The sequence below is a fragment of the Gekko japonicus genome, unplaced genomic scaffold (assembly GCF_001447785.1).
Source record: "Gekko japonicus isolate JY-2015 unplaced genomic scaffold, Gekko_japonicus_V1.1 scaffold5, whole genome shotgun sequence".
Taxonomy (NCBI): Eukaryota; Metazoa; Chordata; class Lepidosauria; order Squamata; family Gekkonidae; genus Gekko; species Gekko japonicus.
Window position 1 is genome coordinate 2,971,368 of NW_015168652.1, and position 22,983 is coordinate 2,994,350.

The 22,983-nt window shown below is 41.7% G+C and overlaps 1 protein-coding gene across 3 annotated transcripts in view; it reads left to right on the top strand.

Moving 5' to 3' along the window:
* PHTF2 (putative homeodomain transcription factor 2) overlaps positions 1–22,983 on the top strand; it is a 144,857-nt gene that overhangs the window by 88,922 nt on the left and 32,952 nt on the right. For 2 of the 3 annotated variants that reach the window (XM_015415078.1, XM_015415079.1), the window contains 5 exons: positions 3,135–3,204; positions 7,134–7,292; positions 8,707–8,872; positions 10,035–10,199; positions 14,670–14,871. In XM_015415078.1, the coding sequence (XP_015270564.1) occupies positions 3,135–3,204; positions 7,134–7,292; positions 8,707–8,872; positions 10,035–10,199; positions 14,670–14,871 (762 nt within the window). The remainder of the gene's footprint in view (positions 1–3,134; positions 3,205–7,133; positions 7,293–8,706; positions 8,873–10,034; positions 10,200–14,669; positions 14,872–22,983) is intronic. The other variant, XM_015415080.1, reaches the window with a different exon arrangement.

Here is a 22,983-nt window from a genome sequence, read left to right on the forward strand (position 1 = left end):
AGGCTTCTGATACTGGGTTTTGTGGTCATTTATTTGCTTACCTGTATGTTGAAATAAGGAGCTGCGGTGGCTCAAGTGGTTAAGGTGCTGAACTGCAGGCTGCGGAAGGTCGGTAGTTCAGCAGTTCGAGACCCAAGTGCGCCGCATGACGGAGCGAGCTCCCGTCTCTAGTTCCAGCTCCTGCCAACCTAGCAGTTCGAAAGCAAGAAATTGCAAGTAGATAAATAGGTCCCACTTCGGTGGGAAGGTAACAGCGTTCCGTGCGCCTTGGTGTTTAGTCATGCCGGCCACATGTCCACGGAAACGTCTTCGGACAGCGCTGGCTCTTCGGCTTTGAGACGGAGATGAGCACCGCAACCCTAGAGTCGGATTCGACTGGCTTTCGAGCAAGGGAACCTTTACCTTTACCTATGTTGAAATAGCATTGTAGTCACGGTTCCTAAATGTTACAGTAGTGTCTACATGATCTTGCACCAGATGCAAATTAAGATTAAAGCAAGGATTGCTTCTCTTGTTGTAGATCCATTACTGTTTACAGGCACAAAACTGGTGTTCCTGAAACCTGCATTGGGTGTTTCTGAGCCGAATTAATATCTGAATCATGCTTTTTTGGCATAATTCAGGCATTAGTTAATCCGAATCAGATTCTCTGATCAGGTTTACCGATAAGAGGATCCTGAATTAATTCGGGAATCCCAAATTTTTCGGCTCCATTATACCCTATTGGGCCATTATAATCAATGGTAAATCTCCTATAATATATTGTTGGTTGGGGAGAAGGGGGTTTAACGTAGAGACATCAAATTTGCTGGAGCCTCTCCTCAAAAGAACCCCCATGGTTCAAAAAGATTGGACCAGGGGGTCCAATTCTATGGGCACCCAAAGAGGGTGTTCCCATCCTCCATTGTTTCCAATGGTGGGGAAAAATCAAGCCCAGCAGATTCTCCCAGAGAATCTCTGTAGTAGAAAGTGAAGTGAGGGGAGGAGGGCATGTTTGGAAGGCCAGCAGTAGAACCAGTGCAATATGCCCAGCAGAACCAGTGCCAAAACCCAATAGGACTAAGGTCAAATCTGAGAATCTCCATTGTTTCCAGTTGTGGGGGGAAAAGCAAGGCAGGCATACAACAAGCCCAGCAGATTCTCCCAGAGAGTCTCTGCAGTAGAAATTAAGGTGTGTGGAGGTGGCATGTTTGCAAGGCCAGCAGCAGAACCAGTGCAATGTACCCAGCAGAACCAGTGCAACTGTGGCAGTGTTAAAACCCAACACATTGCACTGGTTCTGCTGCTGGCCTTGCAGACATGGTCCCTTCCCATACCTCACTTTCTACTGCAGGGACTCTCTGGAAGAATTTGCTGGGCTTGTTGTAGGCTGTCTTGCTTTTTTCCCACCACTGGAAACAGTGGACGATGGGAGCACCCTCTTTGGGTACCCACAGAATTGGACTCCCTATGCCAATCTTTTTTAAACTTAGGGGTTCTTTTGGGGAGAGGCTCCAGCAGCTACTACAAATTTGGTGCCTCTACCTCAAGCCCATTCCTCCCCAGCCCACTGAACATACCCTAGGAGATTTGCCATTGACTATAATGGCCATACGGTATAATGGAGCCAAAAAATTCAGGATGCCCGAATTTTATCTCAATTCCGATACAATACCAATATTGGAATTCAAGTTTTTAAGGCGATTCCAAAATGTTAAGGGTCCAAAAACCCCGAATCCAAAAAATAAAATTTTCCCCCCTTGAACATCCTGAGTTGCTACTCCACTCCCACAGCGGGAAAAGATATGGTGATGGTATGTCTCTGCCCCTGTGACAAGCAGGGAAGGAAAATGAGCCCATCAAAAGTTTTAATGTTGCATTGTTTCCAGAATTCTGTATTACTAATTCATATTGCTATAGGGCAGAATATTAGCATCTGTAGTAAGATAAGAATCCTATGTCTCAACTTATTATGGAAAATGGCATGAAACAGAAAAGCATTTGCTCTTGTGTAATGTCAAGGGTCGTGTTCTGATACGAAGAAGATAGGACCTTAAAGTGGTCTGGGAAAAGCTGCTATAAGGAATCATAGAGTCTTAAGATGACCAAGGACTATTGTATGGTTTGGAAAAGAAGAGTGGTTTAGGTTCCAATTTGGACAGATGGCATATGGAAAAGAAGGACTGTTACTTCAGCCAAGAGGAATCGTAGCTAAACTAATTTTATTTACCCTGAAATGGCTACTTGGTGTGCTCTGATACTTTCTGCTCCTTTGTACACATAACTTCAAACTGCTGTGTAGCATATTTACACAATGCTCTGTATCTGAAGTTGTGTAAATTTTCAGTTGTTATGACCCAGAAGTTAAAGATTTGATTTCTGATTTAAAACCAGGCCCCTTTACATGACTTTCATTTTTGGCTCTGTTGTTAACTTAGGCCTGATATATGCATGCCGCGGATTAAGGTGGTAGAATGGGCTGGACCACTTTAGACTACAGGTGAGGAAAGTTGCATTTTTAGTGCTTACTCATATAAAGCCTCAAATAAAAAATCAGCACTTTGTAAAAAATATTCTAGATTAACGACATGCTGTACTAGTTTTCCACTTACAGAAAATTAAGGTATGAGATCTTTGAAATGTGTAATCCCTCACCTGCAGTCTGGGGTGATGCATTCCATTCTAATCCCCTCTGTGCTCTGCCACCTCATTACCACTTAAATCTGCTGAATGTCTAGACCTAGGTTGAAGGCGCAGAAAAATTCAGATACACCACACTTTAAAAGAGGTCTGTAATTAATTGGCATCTATTACTGCATCGAAATTTTAATTTCAAAGTCTAATGGCAGATGAGCCTTTGAAAACTGAATGATAAAGCCAATCAGATATCAAAGCAAGTAATTTACTAACTCTGGCAAGCATGTGTATGTAGTATGTGGCTGCATAATTGAACTGAATTACTTACATAGGTAACTTATAATAAAAGGCACAGTAATGTTCATTACATTATTTTGTTTGTTCATTTATAAAGATAAAATCAGAAATTTCTTGCAATGGATTGCAAATTATAAAGTTCAATACAGTCACCCTTATTTCTATTTTAAGTTATTGTTTAAATGTAATGATGACAGTCTAATAATATTTACATATTGCAGGGTTTGAGGAACAAGCCAAAGAAAACTGGGCATGTCAAGCCAGATCTCATAGATGTGGATCTTGTAAGAGGTAAGGAGAGATCCATCTATCTGTGAGAGATCCATGAATGTGTAGGGTTTCCCCCCTGCCCTTCTGTCCTACACTTCTCCCTGTTTCTTTGCTGCAATGAGGTCAGGACCAATAAAATCTTAGTAGGCTACCACTATCTGCCTTCTGTACATGACTTGTTTAAACCTTCCTATAAAAAAGAACCTTGGTTTTATCATGATATAATCCTGTATATGCATGTGTCATGGCAGACACATTGATAGGCAGTGTATGAAAGCTCCAGGTTGGGTATAAAATGTTAATTAAAAAGGAAGAAAATTAATTTTACTGTGAAAGAAATAGTAATTTGAATGGCACTGACAAGGAACACAAATAAAATAGAAGAATAGTAAAAAGTATAAAAATAAGTTTCCTCAGGCAAAAAGCCTTTTCTGTTTGCCCGCACAGTCTTAAACTTACATGGTTGTCAAAAAGTCCTTTGTTCTCACTTCATTTCAAAATTTAGTCTGCTTCATGCTGGATTCTGTGTTGTGCCACACAGCCATAGTTGTCACCAATGCTCCCTCTAAGCTGTGGAGTCTTGTGAGCAAAAATTCTACTTTGTTAGCTACTGTCATTAGAGTTGGTAGCGAGCAATTTGGCTGCTGCATAAATTAGTTTGCTCCTGAGCTAAGACAAAAATGTGTGAGCTGGAGGCTAAAAAACTGTGAGCTAGCTCACACTAACTCAGCTTAGAGGGAACACTGGTTGTCACCTAGGTAAATATCAAGAACTGACTGCCTTCACCACTCCATGCGTCTCTCAAGGGACACCTATTTTAATTTCTCATATCCTTTCTGTGTGATGGAAAATATATTCAATCAGGGCTGACACAAAGAGCTTTTTATGTAATGATGGCTAAAAATTGTTAAGCACCATGGTCATATCCTGGATACTGCCAGGACACTGCTCAAATGTATGCCATATATCTGTTGTGTGTATAAATTTAAAAGTTCATGGATTGTAAAGTAAACCTGAAAGTAACAGCTTGCTGTAACAGTTTTGCTATAGTCCTGGTCTTACATCATTATAACCAGTGATACTAGCTAATTCTTCCTCAATTAGTATTTCTCTTGAAAGTCAGTTTATTGTAAGTAAATACAGTAACAGTAGCCAAAATACAGATAGCTATTGGAATAGACTGTGCTGACCAGGCAATGGGGCATGATCACAGGTGAGATTGGTCTTAACATGGTAAGGCTTTAATGATTATGATGTAATTAGCATTGAAAATAATAGCCACAGTCAAATACTGGAGCACTGTGAGACTTGTCAGCATTGAGTTGATTATTACATGTAGCAAGGGTGTAGACTTTCCAATTTCCAGGGGCGGGGGGGCTGGGGCTGGGCCAGAGGCATTGCTTTGCTAGGAGAAAGGGTGGCTCCCGGGGGAGGCTGAGCACCTTCCTGAAAATTTCGGCGGGGGCTGAAGCCCCGCCGCCCCCACGAAGATTACGCCTATGCCATGTAGCATATCCTGGAAATGTTGCTTTTAACCATATTTAGTATACTCTAAATGATAGCACAGACAGACATACTATAAACAGATGAGTGTAAGATTGTGCACTCAGTTTATCAAGATACACCAGTATGTCAGTTCCCTCTCTTTCTCCATTGATGGCAAATCAGAAGTGAACATAGATCCATGAGTCAATATCGGTCACTTGTGGGTAAGGGGAAAATTACTCTTGCCAGAATGCTTTTTCAGATGTGGTCTGTTGCAATCCTGAGAGAACTAAACATAGGTTTCCCTTTTAATTTGTTGTTCTGAACTGGGCCCTAGTTTCTTGTTCTTTTGTATGAGAATGTATAGATCTTGTCAAAGAGCAATTGGGGGGCGGTGTATGTATGACCTGTGGTATCAATGTCCGGTCTGTTCCCCATTTTTATTTAACAAAATTTCTAGGGATGTGTTTTGTGCCCCTCAAGATAAATCCTGAGCCAGATCTACTCACCAGTAGCACAGCAGTCTATTACCCCGCATCCACTCCAAAAGTGCCTCCAGGTTCCTCCATGTGGTCCAGGGTTTCTGCAGCCTGCCCGGGATCAGCTAGAAGTGTGAGATAGAGCTGAAAGTCATCTGCATGTTGCATGTTGCTGACAGCCCAAATGTTAAAGTGCATAGGGTACAAGACAGAACGTTGAACTACCCCAAAGGGAAAGGATCTATGTAGCAGTCCCTCAGCACCACCTTCTGAAATCTCTCCTCCAGGTAGGACTGGAACCACTGCAAGACAGTGCCTCCCAATCCCAGCCCAGAAAGGCAGTCCAGAAGGAAATCATGATCAATGATATCGAAAGCTGCTGAGAAGTCTAAGAGAATCAACATAGTTACATACCCTCTGTCCATTTCCCACTTCAGGTCATCCACTAGGATGACCAAGGCTATTTGAGTATCATAACCAGGACTAAATCCAGATTGGAAAGGATCGGAATAGGGGGTGTAATTTTATTTAATTCAGTATTTTTCGGTTTGGGACTATTGGACCTGAATTTTTTTCCCGGTATTTCCAAAAAATCTCAGGTCCCAATACCAGTACAGTATTTAGATCTGGGATTTTTCAGAAATCCCAATTTTTTGGGGGTCCAACAGACTCAAGAAGAAAAATACCAGACTAAAAAAAAAGCTAGCTGATCCTGGGTCTGGCTTGGTTTTTCTTGGTGCCTGGTTTAAACTGCTCCAGGATCTGCATGCCTTGGTGAGATCGTTCCCTGAGGCATGAAGATTCTGGTTAGGAGGGTTTCTCCTGCAGCCCGGTTTAAACTGTGCTGCAGAAGGAGCCAGACCCAGGATCCGCATCCCTTGGGGAGATCGGTCCTTGAGGCATGCAGATCTTGGCTGGGATGGCTTCTTGTGCAGCCTGGTTTAAAACAGGCTGCAGAAGGAGCCAGACCCAGATCCTGGCTGGGATGGCTTCTCCTGCAGCCCAGTTTAAACTGGGCCGCCCGGGAAGCCAGCCCCAAGCCAAGCCGGCAGGAACAGTCTACTCCCTCCAGCACAGCCAATCCTGATCCTCGGGCTGTCTTCTTTAAAGGGACTTCAGTATAAGTGTTTTGGTTTTCCTGAGAAAACCTGAATACATTTGGGATGCCGAAATATACCCCCAAAATACCTCTAAGTTGTTTTTCGGGTGTATTTTTGGTTCAGGTACACCCAAATGCACACCCCTTGATCTAAACAGTTCACCTTATCCAGGAAAGCGAAGTTGTCCAGCCAGCACCGGTTCAATCATCTTGCCTGAGAATGGAATGCTTGCGACTGGTTGATGGTTATTGAGATCTACTGGGTCCAGGGTAGGCTTCTTTAAAAGTGGCTTCACCACAGCCTGTTTGAAGACTGGCGTGACCAGTCCCTCTCCCAAGGAAGCATTAACTGTCTCTCTGACCCAGTTAGTCTAGCAGTTTTAAGTAGCCAGGAAGGGTAAGGATCATACAAGCAAGATGGTAAGCTTCATATATATGGGTATTCTCTTCTGCTAAGAATTTTTTTCTACAGGATTTTTTGCATGTATTTCTGTAGTCATCTATTATATAGGCATTCAACAGCCAGGTAATTATACAGGACCTTTGGGAATTCCATAAAAGGAAAATATTTACATTCTTTTTGTGATCTGAATAAATGCGGGTTCTACTTATAGCAAGAGAAATAATTCCTGGACTTAAAGCTACAGTGACTCTTACTTGGGCACAATTTCCAACTGTTATGCTTTTTTCATGAAGGGGAAAATATACTGTCATGTATGAAGGGCAAGTGTTTTGCTGGAAGTTATGCACCCATTATGGTATCCATGTGAATATTTTGCTGGAACACACATAACTTGTTCTTAAATGTTCAAAAGGATTTTATTTTATGCAAGTGCAACTGGAAAATTCCCATGTTTTGCAGCTAAATAATTTGTTTTTTCCTTTAGGTTCTGCCTTTGCTAAAGCTAAACCTGAAAGTCCTTGGACCTCACTGACTCGAAAGGGAATTGTTAGAGTAGTTTTTTTCCCGTTTTTCTTCAGGTGGTGGTTACAAGTGACATCACAGGTTATATTTTTCTGGCTCCTCATCCTTTATCTTCTTCAAGGTACAGCTATATGACAAAATCAGTCAAATAAGTATTGTAATTTAAATAGCTAAACAAAGCATCAACTCATTTTCCTGAATTCCAATGAAGCATTTTTATTATTTCTTCAAAATGTCTACCCAAAAAGTAGGCACTGTAGATGTAATAAGGAAAAATAAGATAAATTATAGTGACCCTGTAAACAAAAAAATATGATAAAAGTTGGAAAGGGTTATGGTTTGGGATCTGATGGTTGATAGTTTTAGGTATTTCTTATACTTCCTTTCCAAAGTTTAAGATAGCTTATTAAAATATAGTGCAGTATCTTAAAAAATAATAATTTGAACAACTTTATTTGTGTTAGTATAGTAAATACTGCCACAGCTTCACTCATGGCTACCTAATACTTATTCCTAAAGAATACCACAATATCTGAAACAGTGTTTGCGTTGAAATTATTCATTATATTAAGCATTGGAATAAGTTAATTGTCATTATACATTGTTACAGTTCCTTTAGAAGTGGTAACTTGCCTGGAGGTACTCTATATACATATTCATGCATGTGTCAGAAAGAGACTGCCCAGGTTTGCAGTTATATATTGTAGTGATTGCTGGGAATATTTTTTTAGAAAGTGATCTTCAGCTGTCTTCTGAGGTCAGAGAATCTGAAGGCTGTTGCCAGACATGTGAATTGTAGGAATGCACCTAAATTTCATTACAATACAATGTTATATTATATAAACACATTGTTTATGTTTTATGGGCTCTAAAGTACATATCTAAAAGAAAGTGGTTTATTTGGGCAAATAGGTCATAATGCAATAAAAATTAAGTCCTTTAAGATCCATTGATTTCAGACCTGTGGTCCATCTAATCCAGCATCTCGTGTCACACAGTGGCCGAACAGTTCCTCTGGAGGGCCAACAACAGGGCATAGAGGATGAGACCTTCCCCTGATGTTGTCTCCTGCCACTGGGATTCAGAGGTTGGGTGCCTCTAGACACGGAGGTTCCCCTCAGCCATCATGGCTAGTAGCCACTGATAGACCTATCCTCCATGAATCTATCTAATCCCTTTTTAAAGCTGTCTGTGCCTATGACCATCACGACATCCTCTGGCAGCAAATTCCTCATTTTACTCACTCTCTGTGTAAAGAAGCATTTCCTTTAATCCATCCTGAATCTACCGCCCAATAGTGCCATCCCGTACAGTGGACTTAGACTGAAGTAACTCTGCGTACAGCAGCAATGTAAATGTCATGGAAATAAAAAGTGCTTTACTTTAGCTGGATCATGCCCATTGTGACAAAAAACTAATGGTTTCCAATAGGAATGCTCTTTAAATGGACAATCTTCGTGTCTTTAAAATTTTGCATATTTGTGTGGATTGGATACTTCTCATTCTTTACTTTTTCTTTTTATTCCTTTCAAAAGTTGCTGCAGTGGTATTGTTCTGTACTATAGAAGGGCCACATAATATACCTCTGACTGAAGTAATAGGGCCAGTATGGCTCATGTTGCTTCTTGGAACTGTGCACTGCCAGATTGTTTCAACAAGGACACCCAAGTCAACTCCAAGTACAGGAGGAAGAAGAAGAAGGTACAGTTTATGGTCAGATTAGTGGGCTTTGATCCTTGCATTTATTTCAGAATCTAAAAATCTTAATGATTTGAAAAGATTGGATGGCACTGATATTTTTCACTTAACTCTGAGGTTTTTTTTCTTTGCCATTGATTTCATTCAAGATTTAATTGTAGTCCCTAAACATTTGAGCAGTTATTCTGTAAATTAGAAATGGGCATTAACTGGGAAAACTGAAGTTTGTTTCGGTTTGTGGGGCCACATGAACCACATGAACCATTTACCACACTAGTTTGTTTCGTGAAGTTTGTGATATGGTAGAACGCCCCCCCCCCCCATGGACTAGAGATGCCAAACTCACAGCAAGTGTCCAGCTGATTCTCCTCTATTTTCCCTCCAAGTTTGGTGAGAATTGGATTGGGGAGACTGAGTTACAGGCCCCCCCAGAGCAGGTGCCCCCAGGAAAGCTGCAGGTTCAGGATCAAATGCCCCCCCTGCAAGCTAGAGGCAAAAGAGGGGGAGGTCTAGTGCCGGAGGGGGGTGGAAAGTTGGAAAACCAAGACAAGGTGCTGTGTTTCCAGAGCAGCAGAAGGGCTACAGAATTCCATCCCCCCATTGCTCTGACAATTGATTGTCGCCAGCATGTCTGCTGCACGTGCCACTAACACAAACCTCCATGAAAACCATGGATGTTCATGGGAGGTTCATTGCAGGTGTGATCGCTTGACCCTTGGCTCACAAACTGGGTGATTTTCATGACAAATTTAGGTTCGTGACGAAGTTTGTGCCCATCCCTACTGTAAATACTGTTATGAGATGCAACTGAACTGCACCCAGTACAGATCAGTATCTTTTAGGGTGCAACAATAAACATTGAACCTAATTCTACCAGCACTTAAATGATTAGGTAGAAGCATAAACTGCATAAAGGGGAAGGAATGTACCTTGTGCTTATATTTTTGTTCTTCTGGTCCAGCGATGTCTAATCAATAAAGAAAATACTCATGTTTGTACAATGTTTTTTAACTTGTCTTGTGTGTTGAATAACGTAATATTTGTTAAGCCAGAAGTGGTGGTTGGATTGAAAACACCTGTTTGCATGATTGTAAGAACACTAATCATGTTGTAGTGCTCGTGAATAACACAAGATACCTTCCACTTTTAATCTCTTCTGATGAAGGAAATTAAGGAAAGCAGCACATTTGGAAGTACATAGGGAAGGAGATGGCTCTAGTACCACAGATAACACACAGGAAGGAACAGTGCAGACCTACGGTACAAGCACCTCTTACAGTATTGGCGTTTTCTTCAGAGATATCTGGCATGCCGCTTTCTTTTTATCAGGGTTTGTATTTATTCAAGGTTATGTTTGTGTTAAAGAAGCACTATCCCTTTTCTGACCAAGTAAACATCTATAATTCCAACTTCTTCTGTGGATCCATCTAACTGCACCTGATTTCTGTAATTTATGACACTATTATTATTATTATTATTATTTCAAGCCATCCCTACTATTGTAGGGCTCTGGGTGATGTACATGGTATTAAAAGCATAATATTATCAAAATATAGCCTGTGACATTTGTTCTCCTTATACCAGTACATAACGGCATCTTTCTTTAAAAAAACAAAAACAACTTAAGTAGTAGATAAATAAATACTGATAATTTAGAGAAATTTTGGACAAAAAATGTCAAAGGGTGAAAACAATCCATAAATCTGTTCTTCTGAAGTTTCTTTTTGTCATAGGTTTTTCAAAGTCTGCTTTTGATGTTACAATATTTACAGTTCATTACTGCAGTGGTCTTCAATGCTTACAGATGTAAAAGTTACTTTTAAACTGTCCTTCCTAACCAAGACTCTTCTCTTCAAATTGTTAATTTCCCAAAGTGATTTCACTCATTTTAAAACATGGTGAACTGTATCAATTGTGCAACCTAACAGGTTTGCTGATAAGATAATGGGTCATATTGTATCCATTGAAGACCCACGCCTTAATGAAATGAAATATCTCTGTGATAAAATCTGTTCATCAAATGAGAGAGAGATGGTTGCTTCAGAGCCATGCCATTCTTGGTTTAATATTCATAGCTTTAAAACCCAATTTGCCAAGAAAAATCATTGTGTACTTTACTTTTTGAACTACAAGTCTTACTAAACAATGAGGATTAATTGCTTACAATTTCAGTTCAAAAATTTCAGGCAAGATCTAAAACTCTTACTCTCCTTGGATTAAAAAAATCAGGAAAGGGATAGTGTCATTTACTATGTGAATGTTTGTTGGTTTAGCATTATTACATTAATATGTCATATTTGTGCTATTCGGGTAATGCTGTTTCCTAAAATCTCAACTTGTGTTCTCTAATCATGACGGGTTGCTTCTGGCAAGCATTTTAAGCAATTCAGGGTCACAATGTTTTCAGTTTACATAAATTAGTGGGTGGGTGTATGTATATATATTTGGCCTTATAAAACCTATGAAAGGTACAAGAAAATTTTATATTTAAGTCATTTCAATTATGGAGCACATTCAGGGCAATGGGAATCTGGTGCATTTGCAAAATAAGGATGACTTCCATGTAAAATATTGACAATATCTAACACAAAAAACTTTTTGACAACTTTGTTTCCCCATTTTTCACCAAGGCCCAGAGACACAGCTGAAGCCTTTGTAGCATAATCTGAACCTGCCTGAGGGATTTTTGTTGAGTTTGTAGAGTTTGCTGTACACCTTAATGAAGAAAATGCAAAGCAAGAACTTACCCTTTGCTTTTGTCAGGTGTTTTACAAAATACTGCCCCCCTTAATAAACTTTATACATGGCACGCCCAGTGTTACTTGTATGTACACATGTCTCTGTATTTCAGATGATACACTCAAGTGAGCTCTGAAAAAAACTCTCTGAAGATTTCCTTTAGCATTTGTAATTTTATGTAGAATTTTAATGTGAGCTGCTTTTCTGAAATGTCCTGGAAGTACACTGGAGTGCAATATAAAGTGAGATGAAGAATGTTAGCAAGCAGCAGTAATTTAGCATCCAGTACTGTATCATGAGTGAGCTCCCATCTCTAGTTCCAGCTCCTGCCAACCTAGCAGTTCGAAAGCAAGAAATAGCAAGTAGATAAATAGGTACCACTTTGGTGGGAAGGTAACAGCGTTCCGTGCACCTTGGTGTTTAGTCATGCCGACCACATGACCACGGAAATGTCTTCGGACAGCGCTGGCTCTTTGGCTTTGAAACGGAGATGAGCACCGCAACCCTAGAGTCGGATTCGACTGGCTTTCGAGCAAGGGAACCTTTACCTTTACCTTTTTATTGTATCATGACTGAACCTTTCTTAAGTTATCAGCTGAGCATCAGTGATTTAAAGTTAAATGTTCCTGAAGTCAAAACACTTTAACTCAGTTTCCTGTTTCAATGTAAAATAGGGCAGTGAGTTGATTATTTTTCTCTTCCTTCATCAGAAAGGTCTGCAGCAATAGAAACTGGCTGTTGTGAAGCTTCATGCATTTATCTACTGCTTTTCTAGTACAACTGTTATGCTGCAAGTACCGCTTCTGGCTTTGCTGTCGGTGTGAAACAAATGAGAGTTTTTATATATTTTCCCCCTTCTGCATCAGTGGAATTGCAATCTCCAGATATTTGCATTAGTGATTCATGACACAGGAATTATTTGTAATGATGCTTTAGATTTTGGGCCTGTGTGTAAAATAAAGCATCGTTTCCATCTACATATCTTAAACCATAAATATGCAGATGAGAGCATACTTGGTACTTGTCAATGCTTTTGATCATCAACCCACGTTTATACCTTATTTTTGAACAAAATAAAAATTAAAGGATAGTACATTCTTGTCTTCAAAATACTAACAATGATAATACATATACCAAGCTTTGTTATCTGAAACAGGTACTAACCATGTACTTGAGTTCAGTATTATATGTTTTCCAGAGCAATTAATATTATTAAAAATTCTGATGCTCTGTATGTGTGCTGCTTTTCTTTTTGAGCGACTGGAAATCTATGCGGAGCATTGTTGATTCATAAAGGAGAATGAAATAGCCTCTGCATACACTGCAGCTATTGAGTCTGCACTAGAACCTCTGGAGTATGGTTCTGACTGCAATTGAGTCCACAGTTAGTAAGGGAGTATTCAACACATTTTGGACAGTAGTATGAGGGGCTGTTATTCAGAAGAAAGCCAAGTCATACTGGCGCGCATATGATTATGGCTGTACCTTGGGGAGCTCTTTGCATTGTGGCCAAGATGATACAAAACTCTCCACACTTCCTGTTTAGGAGTTTTCCATAATTTGTTGGAAAACTTGTCTTTGCTTTTCCATTTGTTAGTGCATCTGCCTTTTATATTTCACTGATCAACAAGTGAACTTACTGAGGATACACATTCATTGCATTGGCTTCATTAGTGGTCAGTTTTGATTTACTTTATCACTTGGGGGATAGTCTTGAGATAGAAAACCTCTTTAAATAGCAGTTATTTCAGAGTGGCCATCGTCCTCTTCCTTCTCTGATTCCCTCATAGGAGCTGGTACAACTTAACATGCATGTCCTAAAGAAGCTTTACTTATGTGTAGCAAGCTCACTTTCTCCCAGATATGCCTTTTTCAAAAAGCATCCAGAGATTTCAAGCTGCTAAGGTAACATGCTTTTTAAAAATGGATTCCCATATCTCACTTTCTATCTGGGCAGGATAGTTATCTCTTCTGAGCCACAAAGGCACTATTAGGGGTGGGCTTTTTTTTTTAATTGACATCAACTAGACTCATTGTTCCTGTTCACTTTTCTCTTGATTTCTTTTAGCTGCATGACAAAAGAAAGTAAGTAGACAAGGTATCTGAAGGAAAGGTTCTGAAACCACCTCTACTTTACATTCTTAAGGGCTGAACTCACTAGATCTTTAGCAGCAGGTATGCGGCTGGATGGTCAAAGGATAGTCGAAACAAGAGGCATTGCATCCCTTTCTAAGAAGCACCGCTGCCATCAAAAATTGAGGGGAGGAGGGGGTCCTCTTCCCGATGAAGCCCATTAAACAGGCATGCACTCTTCTAGAATTTCTGCCCTGCCCATAAAGGGGGTCTGGTGCAGCTTATTAATTATTTCTCTGGTGTCATTTTTTTTACTCTTGAATTCAACATGTACTCCTTAGGCTTTTAAAAACGAATGTTTCAGTTTCTAGGAGTGCGTCTTGAAATACCATGTGTGAAAGATGAATGCATATAAATTATCTAAAAAAGGAGCAGTATTGTGAGACGCTGTGCATAAATAGCAGCATTTTAATATTTTTTCCAGCCTATTAAAAATAATAATTAAATTCCCTTCCTGGGTTTCCCCTGCCCAGTTTCTTAAATTTTCCTGCCAGGAGTTAATTTTATCTAAATGTTGGGGCTTTTGTAATTAAGGGCCTTATTACCCTGACATGTTGCTAAAATAATGTGTTGCTAAATAATATTGAAGAGAAGCCAGGTAAGCCTGACCATAGAATTTAACATTCTATTTCAAGGGAACTATGTGTTTGTTATTAGATGTTCTGAGAGGGCAGGATGAAAAAAGTGCCAAGTTTATATGGCCATGACCAAAATGATGCCTTCAGAATATGCAACAGATGGAAAATAGTTTTTATATGTATCCTGAACCAATCAAATAGAATTTTTTTCATGATGTTTTACAGATTAAAATGTATGAACAGTTTGTGGCAAATGTTAATTTTTGTATGCATATTTCTGTGTTTCTGTTGTATATCAATTGGGGGGAATTAACAAACAACTAGTAACTTCATGTGTATGTTAATCCTAGATCAAACAAAGCAAAGAATTCAATAGATAAGTCAACAGAGACTGACAATGGATACGTCTCTCTTGATGGAAAGAAGACTGGTAAAAACAGCGAAGACAGCTTACAGTCCCATGAGGCTCACTCTGAAGTTATTAGATCAGAAGAAACATGCTGGAGCACAGGAACACTCAGAAATACATATAATAATTCTAGCCATCATAAAGTAAGTGTTTGATCTTTTTTTTCTAGAATGCTTTTGGTGGCTTATTGTCCCCACTTGTAGATAAGGATGCAAAATTTGTCACACTGGGATAGACCAAAAGTCCATCTAGCTCAGTATTCAGTTTTTTACACTCTACAATCTGTTCGTCTTGAACATCAAAGCTCTGGTTTAAAACATTCTGTCAGCCCAGTCAAGATAACTCAAAACCTCTAGTAAGATTTTCCTCTATGCTATTGGGTTATTTCCCACACAATAGCATAGGGGGAAATCATACCTGAAGATTAAGTTTTCTCTGGTAACCAAGTGAATTAGAACTGTACAAGCAGGTAGGGATGATGTCTCCTCCTGGCCCCCCTAGCTTGTCAGCCTTCTCTCCTTAGGGAAGGCAGGGCATAGCAGCAATGGCTTCCCATGGGCACACCTGGGCTGGGCAAGAGAGAAAGATGTAGCAGTGCTGCTGCGAGCTGCCTTTTTCTGTGACTGGCAGTGGCTTCTGTTGCCATCCTCCTTGTTCTATCCCAGTCAGTCATCCACTCCTATCTGTGTGCCCAGTTTGTTTCCAACTTTCCTTCCCTTTTATCCCCTTAGAAGCTCATTGATTCACAGATCTTGAGCAGCAGAAGATAGTTCTTATTTTTTGATGAAAGATGCTGCTGAAAGGGCTGAGACAGATTTTGCAGTTACTGGAGTAAACCTTGGATCCTTATAGCTGAGCAAAAGAGTCAGGGTTTCCAGAATGTAGGGGGACAGTTGGTTGATTAAAGGTTTAATATAGTGTTCCCTTATATTCTCAAAGAACCTGCATTCAAGCAGGGCATGGAAGGATGTATCCAGGAATATATCTCCCCCCCCCCCCCATTATGGGAAAACCTATTTATGGTGCTTGTGCATGGTTTAGCTTAAGCACTCTTCTAAGTTGTGGGGTCCAAGAAAGATCTGCTGAAAACAAAATCCCCAAATAGGAGAAAGTCTTGACTTGCTCAATATTAGACCCGTTGATAGACCATTGAGATGGGTTCAATTTTCTTGTCTTGGTGAAAACTAGGATTTTAGATTTCAAATAGTTAATAACCAGACTTTCTTGAGAACAATAATTAGAAAAAGATTGCAAGGCCCTTTGCAGCCCAACCCTACTTTGGCAACTGTTTTTACTGCCTGCCCTAGCAATGCTTACTGGGGCTGCTATGCAAACCTCCAAATGGGAGCTGATCATAGTCCAGTTTTGGGGATTTAAAAGCTCCAAGCAGGGGAGTAAGATTTGGATCTTCTCTTTATATTGTTTATCATCATGGTACTTGTGCAGTCACACATGAGTTATCATACAGGCCTGCCACAGAGACACTTTGAAGCTTGTAATCTCTGGAGGGTACTCCTTCCCCCCTCCACCACTGTGCTTTCTTGCCTTTTCTAGCATAAAAGGAGGGGACAAGAGCACCTTTTCCTCAGTTCTCTCTCTGCCTCCATGGAGAGAGGTTCCTCCTTTGAAAACTCCATGTGAAGAAAATTGCAGCCTTCAGCCTTTCTTCCTTCTCCAGCAGACCATTTTCACTACAAAACTGAATTCAGACCAACCAGCCACAAACAATGTTGCCCAGAAAACACTCTTTAAAAAATTCACATCTTTTGGGGTAAATATCCCCCAGACAGATAACCATTCTGTGTGTCTACTATGCCTCAGAAAATAGCATGATGTCTTGAGGTGCCCAGTATGTAGACAGTTCACTCCTGAAAGACAGAATGCTTGAAAGTTGCACTATGGGAAAAAACTTTGTCTAGCACCACTACCAATAATCATCCAGGCACCACACCAAGAATGAATCCAGTGAGGTGAATCTCATTATTTTTGGTTCCAATGGGTCTGAGACCAATCTCAGAGCCGTTAGCTCCAGCCACATTGTCAAAAAGGAAGCAATTCTAGTACCACCCCAACATCTCCAGGGAGAAGTGTTTCAGAGCCTCTCCCTAAAAAGGCTCGAAACAAGAACAAGCATGCAGAAAAACCATCATCAAGGTAATTGAAGTTGTCATCTTTCTCCAGTTGTAAGGCCACAGTTCTGACACAGACATCCCTCCAACCCGCTGCCAAATCCTCACCGAGTCTGAGAACCCCTTCACCATCAGGCCACTCTGATTTTTTGTTGTTGCTGCATCACACTGGCTGCTTATATTTAACTTACGGTCCACCCGTACCCCAAGATCCTGTTCACACACACTGCTACCCAGAAGTGTATCCGCCATCCAGTATGTATGTGCCTCATTTTTGTTACCCAGATGTAGAACTTGGCACTTATCCTTGTCAAATTGCATCCTATTCATATCCACCCACTTTTCCAGTGTGTTCAGATCTTGTTGAATTCTGTATCTTGTGGTGTGTTTGATGTTCCTCCCAATTTTGTCATCTGCAAATATAATGAGTAGCCCTTCTACACCTTCATCCAGATCATTTATAAAAGTATTGAAAAGTACCGGGCCCAGAACCGAGCCCTGTGGCACCCCAATGGACACCTCCCTCCATTCAGATGAAATACCATTGGCAAGTATTCTGAGCGTGGTTCTCTAACCAGTTCCCTATCCACCTAACTATCCTAGAGGTCCTGTCCACAGTCCTCTAGTTCACCTATCAGAACATCATGGGAACCTTGTCAAAAGCTTTACTGAGATCCAGGTAAATAACATAAACAGCATTCCCTCGTTCCAGTAAGCTCATCACTCAATCAAAGAAGGAAATGAGGTTGGTCTGGCAGAACCTGTTGGGGACAAATCTGTTCTGACTTCCCTGGATCACCAAGTTGTTCTTTAGATGCTCGCAGATCGACCCCTTTAAAATCTGCTCCAGTATCTTCCCTGGGATGGGTCAGACTGATTGGCCTGTAGTTTCCTGGGTTACCCCTCTTCTCGTTTTTTGAAAATTGGGATAACATCTGCCCTCCTCCAGTCTTGTGGCACATCTCCTGTTCTTCAAGAGGTCTGGAAGGTGATGGGCAAAGGCTCTGCAAACTCTCTAGAAAGTTCTTTGAGCACTCTTGGGTGCATACCATCTGGCCCAGGAGATTTGTACAAATTCAATGCAGCCAGGTGCTTCTTGACTACTTCTCTGCCCAAGTCAACCAGCAGCCCAGACGCCGTGCCTTGCCTACGACCATGTCTAGATAAGCTTGTTCTCTTCTTCAGGGGAAAAACTGAGGCAAAATAGGCATTAAGCCTTTCTGCTTTCTCTCTGTCCTCTGACAGAGTTTCTCCATTTTCACCCAACAGTGGGCCCATCACTACTTTTATCTTGCGTTTGCTCCTCACATATCTGAAGAAAAATTTCTTGTTGTAGTGAGCCTCCCTGGCCAGCTTTAGCTCAGTGTGAGCTTTGGCCTCTGATGGCTGACAAATACTCTTCTTTAGAGGTATGTCCTTGCCTCCATTTCTTGAACATTTCCTTTTCCTCCCTAAGCACATTATGGAGTTCTCTGTTCATCCATACTGGTTTCTTGGATTCCCTTCAATGTTTCCTTCTTGTTGGAATAGCGATGGCTTGAGCTTGCAAGAGCTCTTGTTTTAGGAGAGCCCACCCATCATTTTTGAGGAGCTGCGGTGGCTCAAGTGGTTAAGATGCTGAACTGCAGGCTGTGGAAGGTCGGTAGTTCAGCAGTTCGAGACCCGAGTGTGCTGCATGACGGAGTGAGCTCCCGTCTCTAGTTCCAGCTCCTGCCAACCTAGCAGGTCGAAAGCAAGAAATTGCAAGTAGATAAATAGGCACCACTTCGGTGGGAAGGTAACAGCGTTCCGTGCGCCTTGGTGTTTATTCATGCTGGCCACATGACCACGGAAACGTCGTTGGACAGCGCTGGCTCTTCGGCTTTGAAACGGAGATGAGCACCGCAACCCTAGAGTCGGACTCGACTGGCTTTCGAGCAAGGGACCCTTTACCTTTACCTTTACTTTACCCATCATTTGCTCTTTTCCCTTCCAGCAAAATTGCCCATGGAATGATTCTCATAATGTCTTGGAGTTTATTAAAGTCTGCCCTACTGAAATCTAACATACACATGTGGCTATGAACTTCCTTCGTTCACCACAGCAAAAGGAATTCTAGCAGGACACTGTCACTTCCCCCTAAGGTCCCCACCACCTTCACCCCATCTACCATCTGTTGCCTGTTGCTTAATATTAAGTCAGGTATGGCTGAGCCCCTCATAGCTTCCTCCACCATTTGATGAAGGATGTTGTCAGCCAGACAGGGCAGGAACGTGCGTGATTGTGGACACTGCAGAGTTTATCTCCAAGTACACATCAGGGAAAATGAAACCACCTATAACCATCAGGTCACGTTGTTTGGATACCCTGTCAAGCTGTTCAAGAAGGACAGCATCCACCTCCTCATCCTGGTCAGGAAGTCTGTAGCAGACTCCAACCACAATACTGTTTGTCCTTCCTTTCCTTATCCTCGCCCAGATACTTTCCAGTGGGCTGTCACTCTCCTCCTCTAGTATTTCCTGAGAAACCCTCTCCTCACATACAGCACCACTCCACCTCCTCTTCGACCCTTTCGGTTTTTCTTGAACAACTCATATCCATCCACTACTATGTTCCAGTCATGGGAATCATCCCACCAAGTCTCTGTAATGCCTACTAAATCATATCCCTCTGAGTGCATTAGAAGCTCAAGCTCTTCCTTCTTATTGCCCAAGCTTTGGGCATTGGTACATAGACACCTGAAGCATCGCACCTTTGGCTTCATTAGACCCGGCCCTCCCAGGTGGGCCTCTGTTGTTTGCTCTCCTTCATTTAAATCCCTATGTTGGTTGTCTCCTTCCCCTTGTCATGTCAATTTAAAGCCCTCTTGATGAATCTCCCAAGTTTCTGCCAAACACATTCTTCCCTGACCTTGACAGGTGAAGTCCATCACAGCTAGTAGCTTGTCGTCCAGAAAACCTAGCCCGTGGTCCCAGAAGCTCAGACGCTCCTGCTGGCACCACCAACGCAGCCAGTAGTTCACTTCCATTATTGTCTGTTCCCGTCATATTCCCCTTCCTACGATAGGAAGGATCGAAGAGGACACCACGTGTGCCCCCATTCCTTTCAGCTTCCTCCCAAGAGCTTCATAGTCAACCTTAATGCTTTCAATGTTGTTCACGGCCTTGTCATTGGTTCCCATGTGGACCATCACGAATGTGTAATACTCTGTAGGTTTGATGAGCATGGGGATCCTGTCTATAATATCTTTAATTTTCGCCCCTGGCAAGCAACACACCTCTCGGGCCAGGGGATCAGGCCCGGACACCTATGACCAACACCTTCCTTTTCCTTCCTGTGCCATTTCTTTGTATCTCCCTGTCCACCTCCCTCTGTGCTCCTTGTGTTTGTGATATATCCACTGGCAGTATTTCCATCTCTGCCTCCACCACAAGGGCCTGGAATTGATTCCTTAGTTCTAATGGCACTGAGTGCCATCTTGCTTTATGCCTTTGGGGTCAGGCTGTAGCACTCTGAGGAGTCTTGTTAAGGCAGTCAGCCACACTGTTGTCCCTTTGACTGGTCTCTCCTTCCCTATGCAGGACATCAAGGCTTCTGTAAACCTTATGGCGCACCCCCCATCTCTTCCCTGAGTTCTCTGTTAGAGGATCCATACAATGCATACAGTGATGACCAGAACTGGGATCCATACGTCCCTTTAGGTTCTGATCCAACTCATGTCATGCAGACCCCCAGATGATGTCTGAGGGCATTCCGGTTCTCCATTGGCACCGGCTCTGGACTTTCAATCCTATTGCAACTATGATTAGTTGCTGTATAATGAACACAACTTTGACTTCACCTTGGTACTATTCCCCTGCTGAAAACTTTAGGTTCTATAGAGGGCAACTTATCTGCATGGCAAGATCACTTGAAATTGTTGTCTCCTATGCCCCCCCCACTCCCAGGGCTACAGATCCAGTTTTCAAGGTGGTGTACTCCATTGGTCCAGTCATCTTCCCTCCCATGGAAGGATTGTAAGAAGTAACTACAGTGCCCTGGGTTAAACCAGCCTATGTGCTACTGTTGGCCCGCAGAATCGAAAAATAGTATAGGACCAAGCAAGACAGCTGTCCGTTTATTTTCCAGCATTCCATTGCCAATTCCCTAGTGCTTGACCAGGGAAGAAACAAAGGCATTCAGCACTCCATCCCTGTTGACAGAGAGGGCCGCAAGTTTGCTGGAGTAGGCGAAAAGAGCTACACCATCTCTGTCTTGGCATTCAAGAGTACCAATTGCCAGTGTGTAATGACCATATATCAATTGTGCCTGTGGGGCGGCATCACTCCCAATCTGGAAATGCTACCAGAAGAAAAGTGCCGACTTGCCAAGTTCATGGAACTAGAGGCATCAAAGCTCTCAAAACACCAGATCTCCTTCAAGCATGTGGTGGATTGTGTGACCCACAGCCTTACAATAGCTATCTCACTCCAGCACCACTCCTGGCTTCATTCCATGGAGTGGAAACCTGAGCCAAGTGAAACCTGAGCCAGAGCCAAAGACCTCCCATTTGATGGGACTGAACTATTTAGTAGTAAGACTGAACGGAAGGTATCTATTCTTCTGTATGCTGACGACATGGATCTGCTGCCTCACACAAGTTGGGTTAATGAGGATGCTGCACAAGCTTAGTGACTTCTGCAAAGAAGAATCTCTATGCACCAATCACTCTAAGACTGAGGTGATGGTTTTTGGAAAGAAGCCCTGTAAGTTCTGGTGGTACGTAGACAATATCAGTGCTGCAGTTTTAAATACTTTGATGTAACATTTTCTGAAAATCTCCCCTGGAAGGCTCATCTAGCAATAACGAAGTCCTCAGTGGCAAGATTGACTGGGGCCATTCTTAAGTTCTATCACTCAAAAGGTGGCTTCTTGATAGACCCTGCTTTGAAATTCTTCCAGAGTAAAGTCATTACCCAACTCTTGTATGAGGTTGAAATCTGGGGTTGGGACGACAATACAATATCCAGCCATGAGATAACACAAAACTCCTTCCTAAAGAGAATTTTGATCCTGCCTCAGGGCACTCCAGCCGCCCTGCTGCAAGCTGAATCTGATTTGCCTTCCATTAGGGCCTGTGCCCACGCTGCCTTAATTAATTACTGGAGAAAGTTGAAGAATTCTCCTTTTAGTCACCTTTCTAAGCAGTGTTTTATCCAGCTGCAAAAAGACACCTCTTAGGTTGCCAGCTATCACAAGTTTTTCTGCCATTACCCAATACCTGTTGACCTCCAGGGCTTTTCTCTGGATAGGTTCAAAACTCAGGATGTCATATTCAACATAGATGCTGCCTTAGATAGGGGAACTATTATCAGTTCTAGATTTTCCCCATTATTTAAATTGTTCAAACGGGATCACACCAGAGGTTTCTATTAGTCCAGCATTACCTTCCACAAAATTAGAGAAGCCTTTGCAGCCCTCAGATTTCAAATAATAACAACCTCCATGTTAGTTGGTTGTTATCAGCATTCTCCAGTTGCTTAATTAGTTTGTATCTGTCCTGTTTTGTGACCTTTAGCAAAATTTCCCAGAGCAAAATTTATTGTAGCCATTTTCCTGTCCTTAAGGGGGTTAGACATGATAAATGGCTGGCTTTTTGCTCCAATTGAACAAGGGATTTGAAAGTTGGATTCTCTGTCTTTTAAGATAAGTGGCCCTATTGAACATCATTGCTGGAATCGTAGATAAGTAGAAAGTTAAAATATGTACACCCCCCACCCTGATTGGCCCTTGTAGCTTTTCAGTAAATTTTAGATTAATAGAGGAAACTGGTTTTTAGTGTTCGTCTTTCCCCACCAGTTTACCAATTTTCCTTTAAAGGGGAAATAGTGACTACAATCTGAAGGTTATTCACCTGGAGCTGATAATTGTTTTTGGAAAGAGAAAGAGAATAAGACCTCTTCTTAATATCATTGTTATACAGAGGCCTTTCACTGGATGTTACGTTCTTTTTAGCCATATCTGAATAAAGGGGCTTCCTCTGTCTTTGTAATGAATGTTCCTGGCTCAGTGGTTTTATCTTGAGAAGATAATCTGTAGGGATAGCACTTTCAAAATTTTGCCCTGAACTGACCCCATTCCCGGACCGGTTCTCGAACCGAAGTGTAG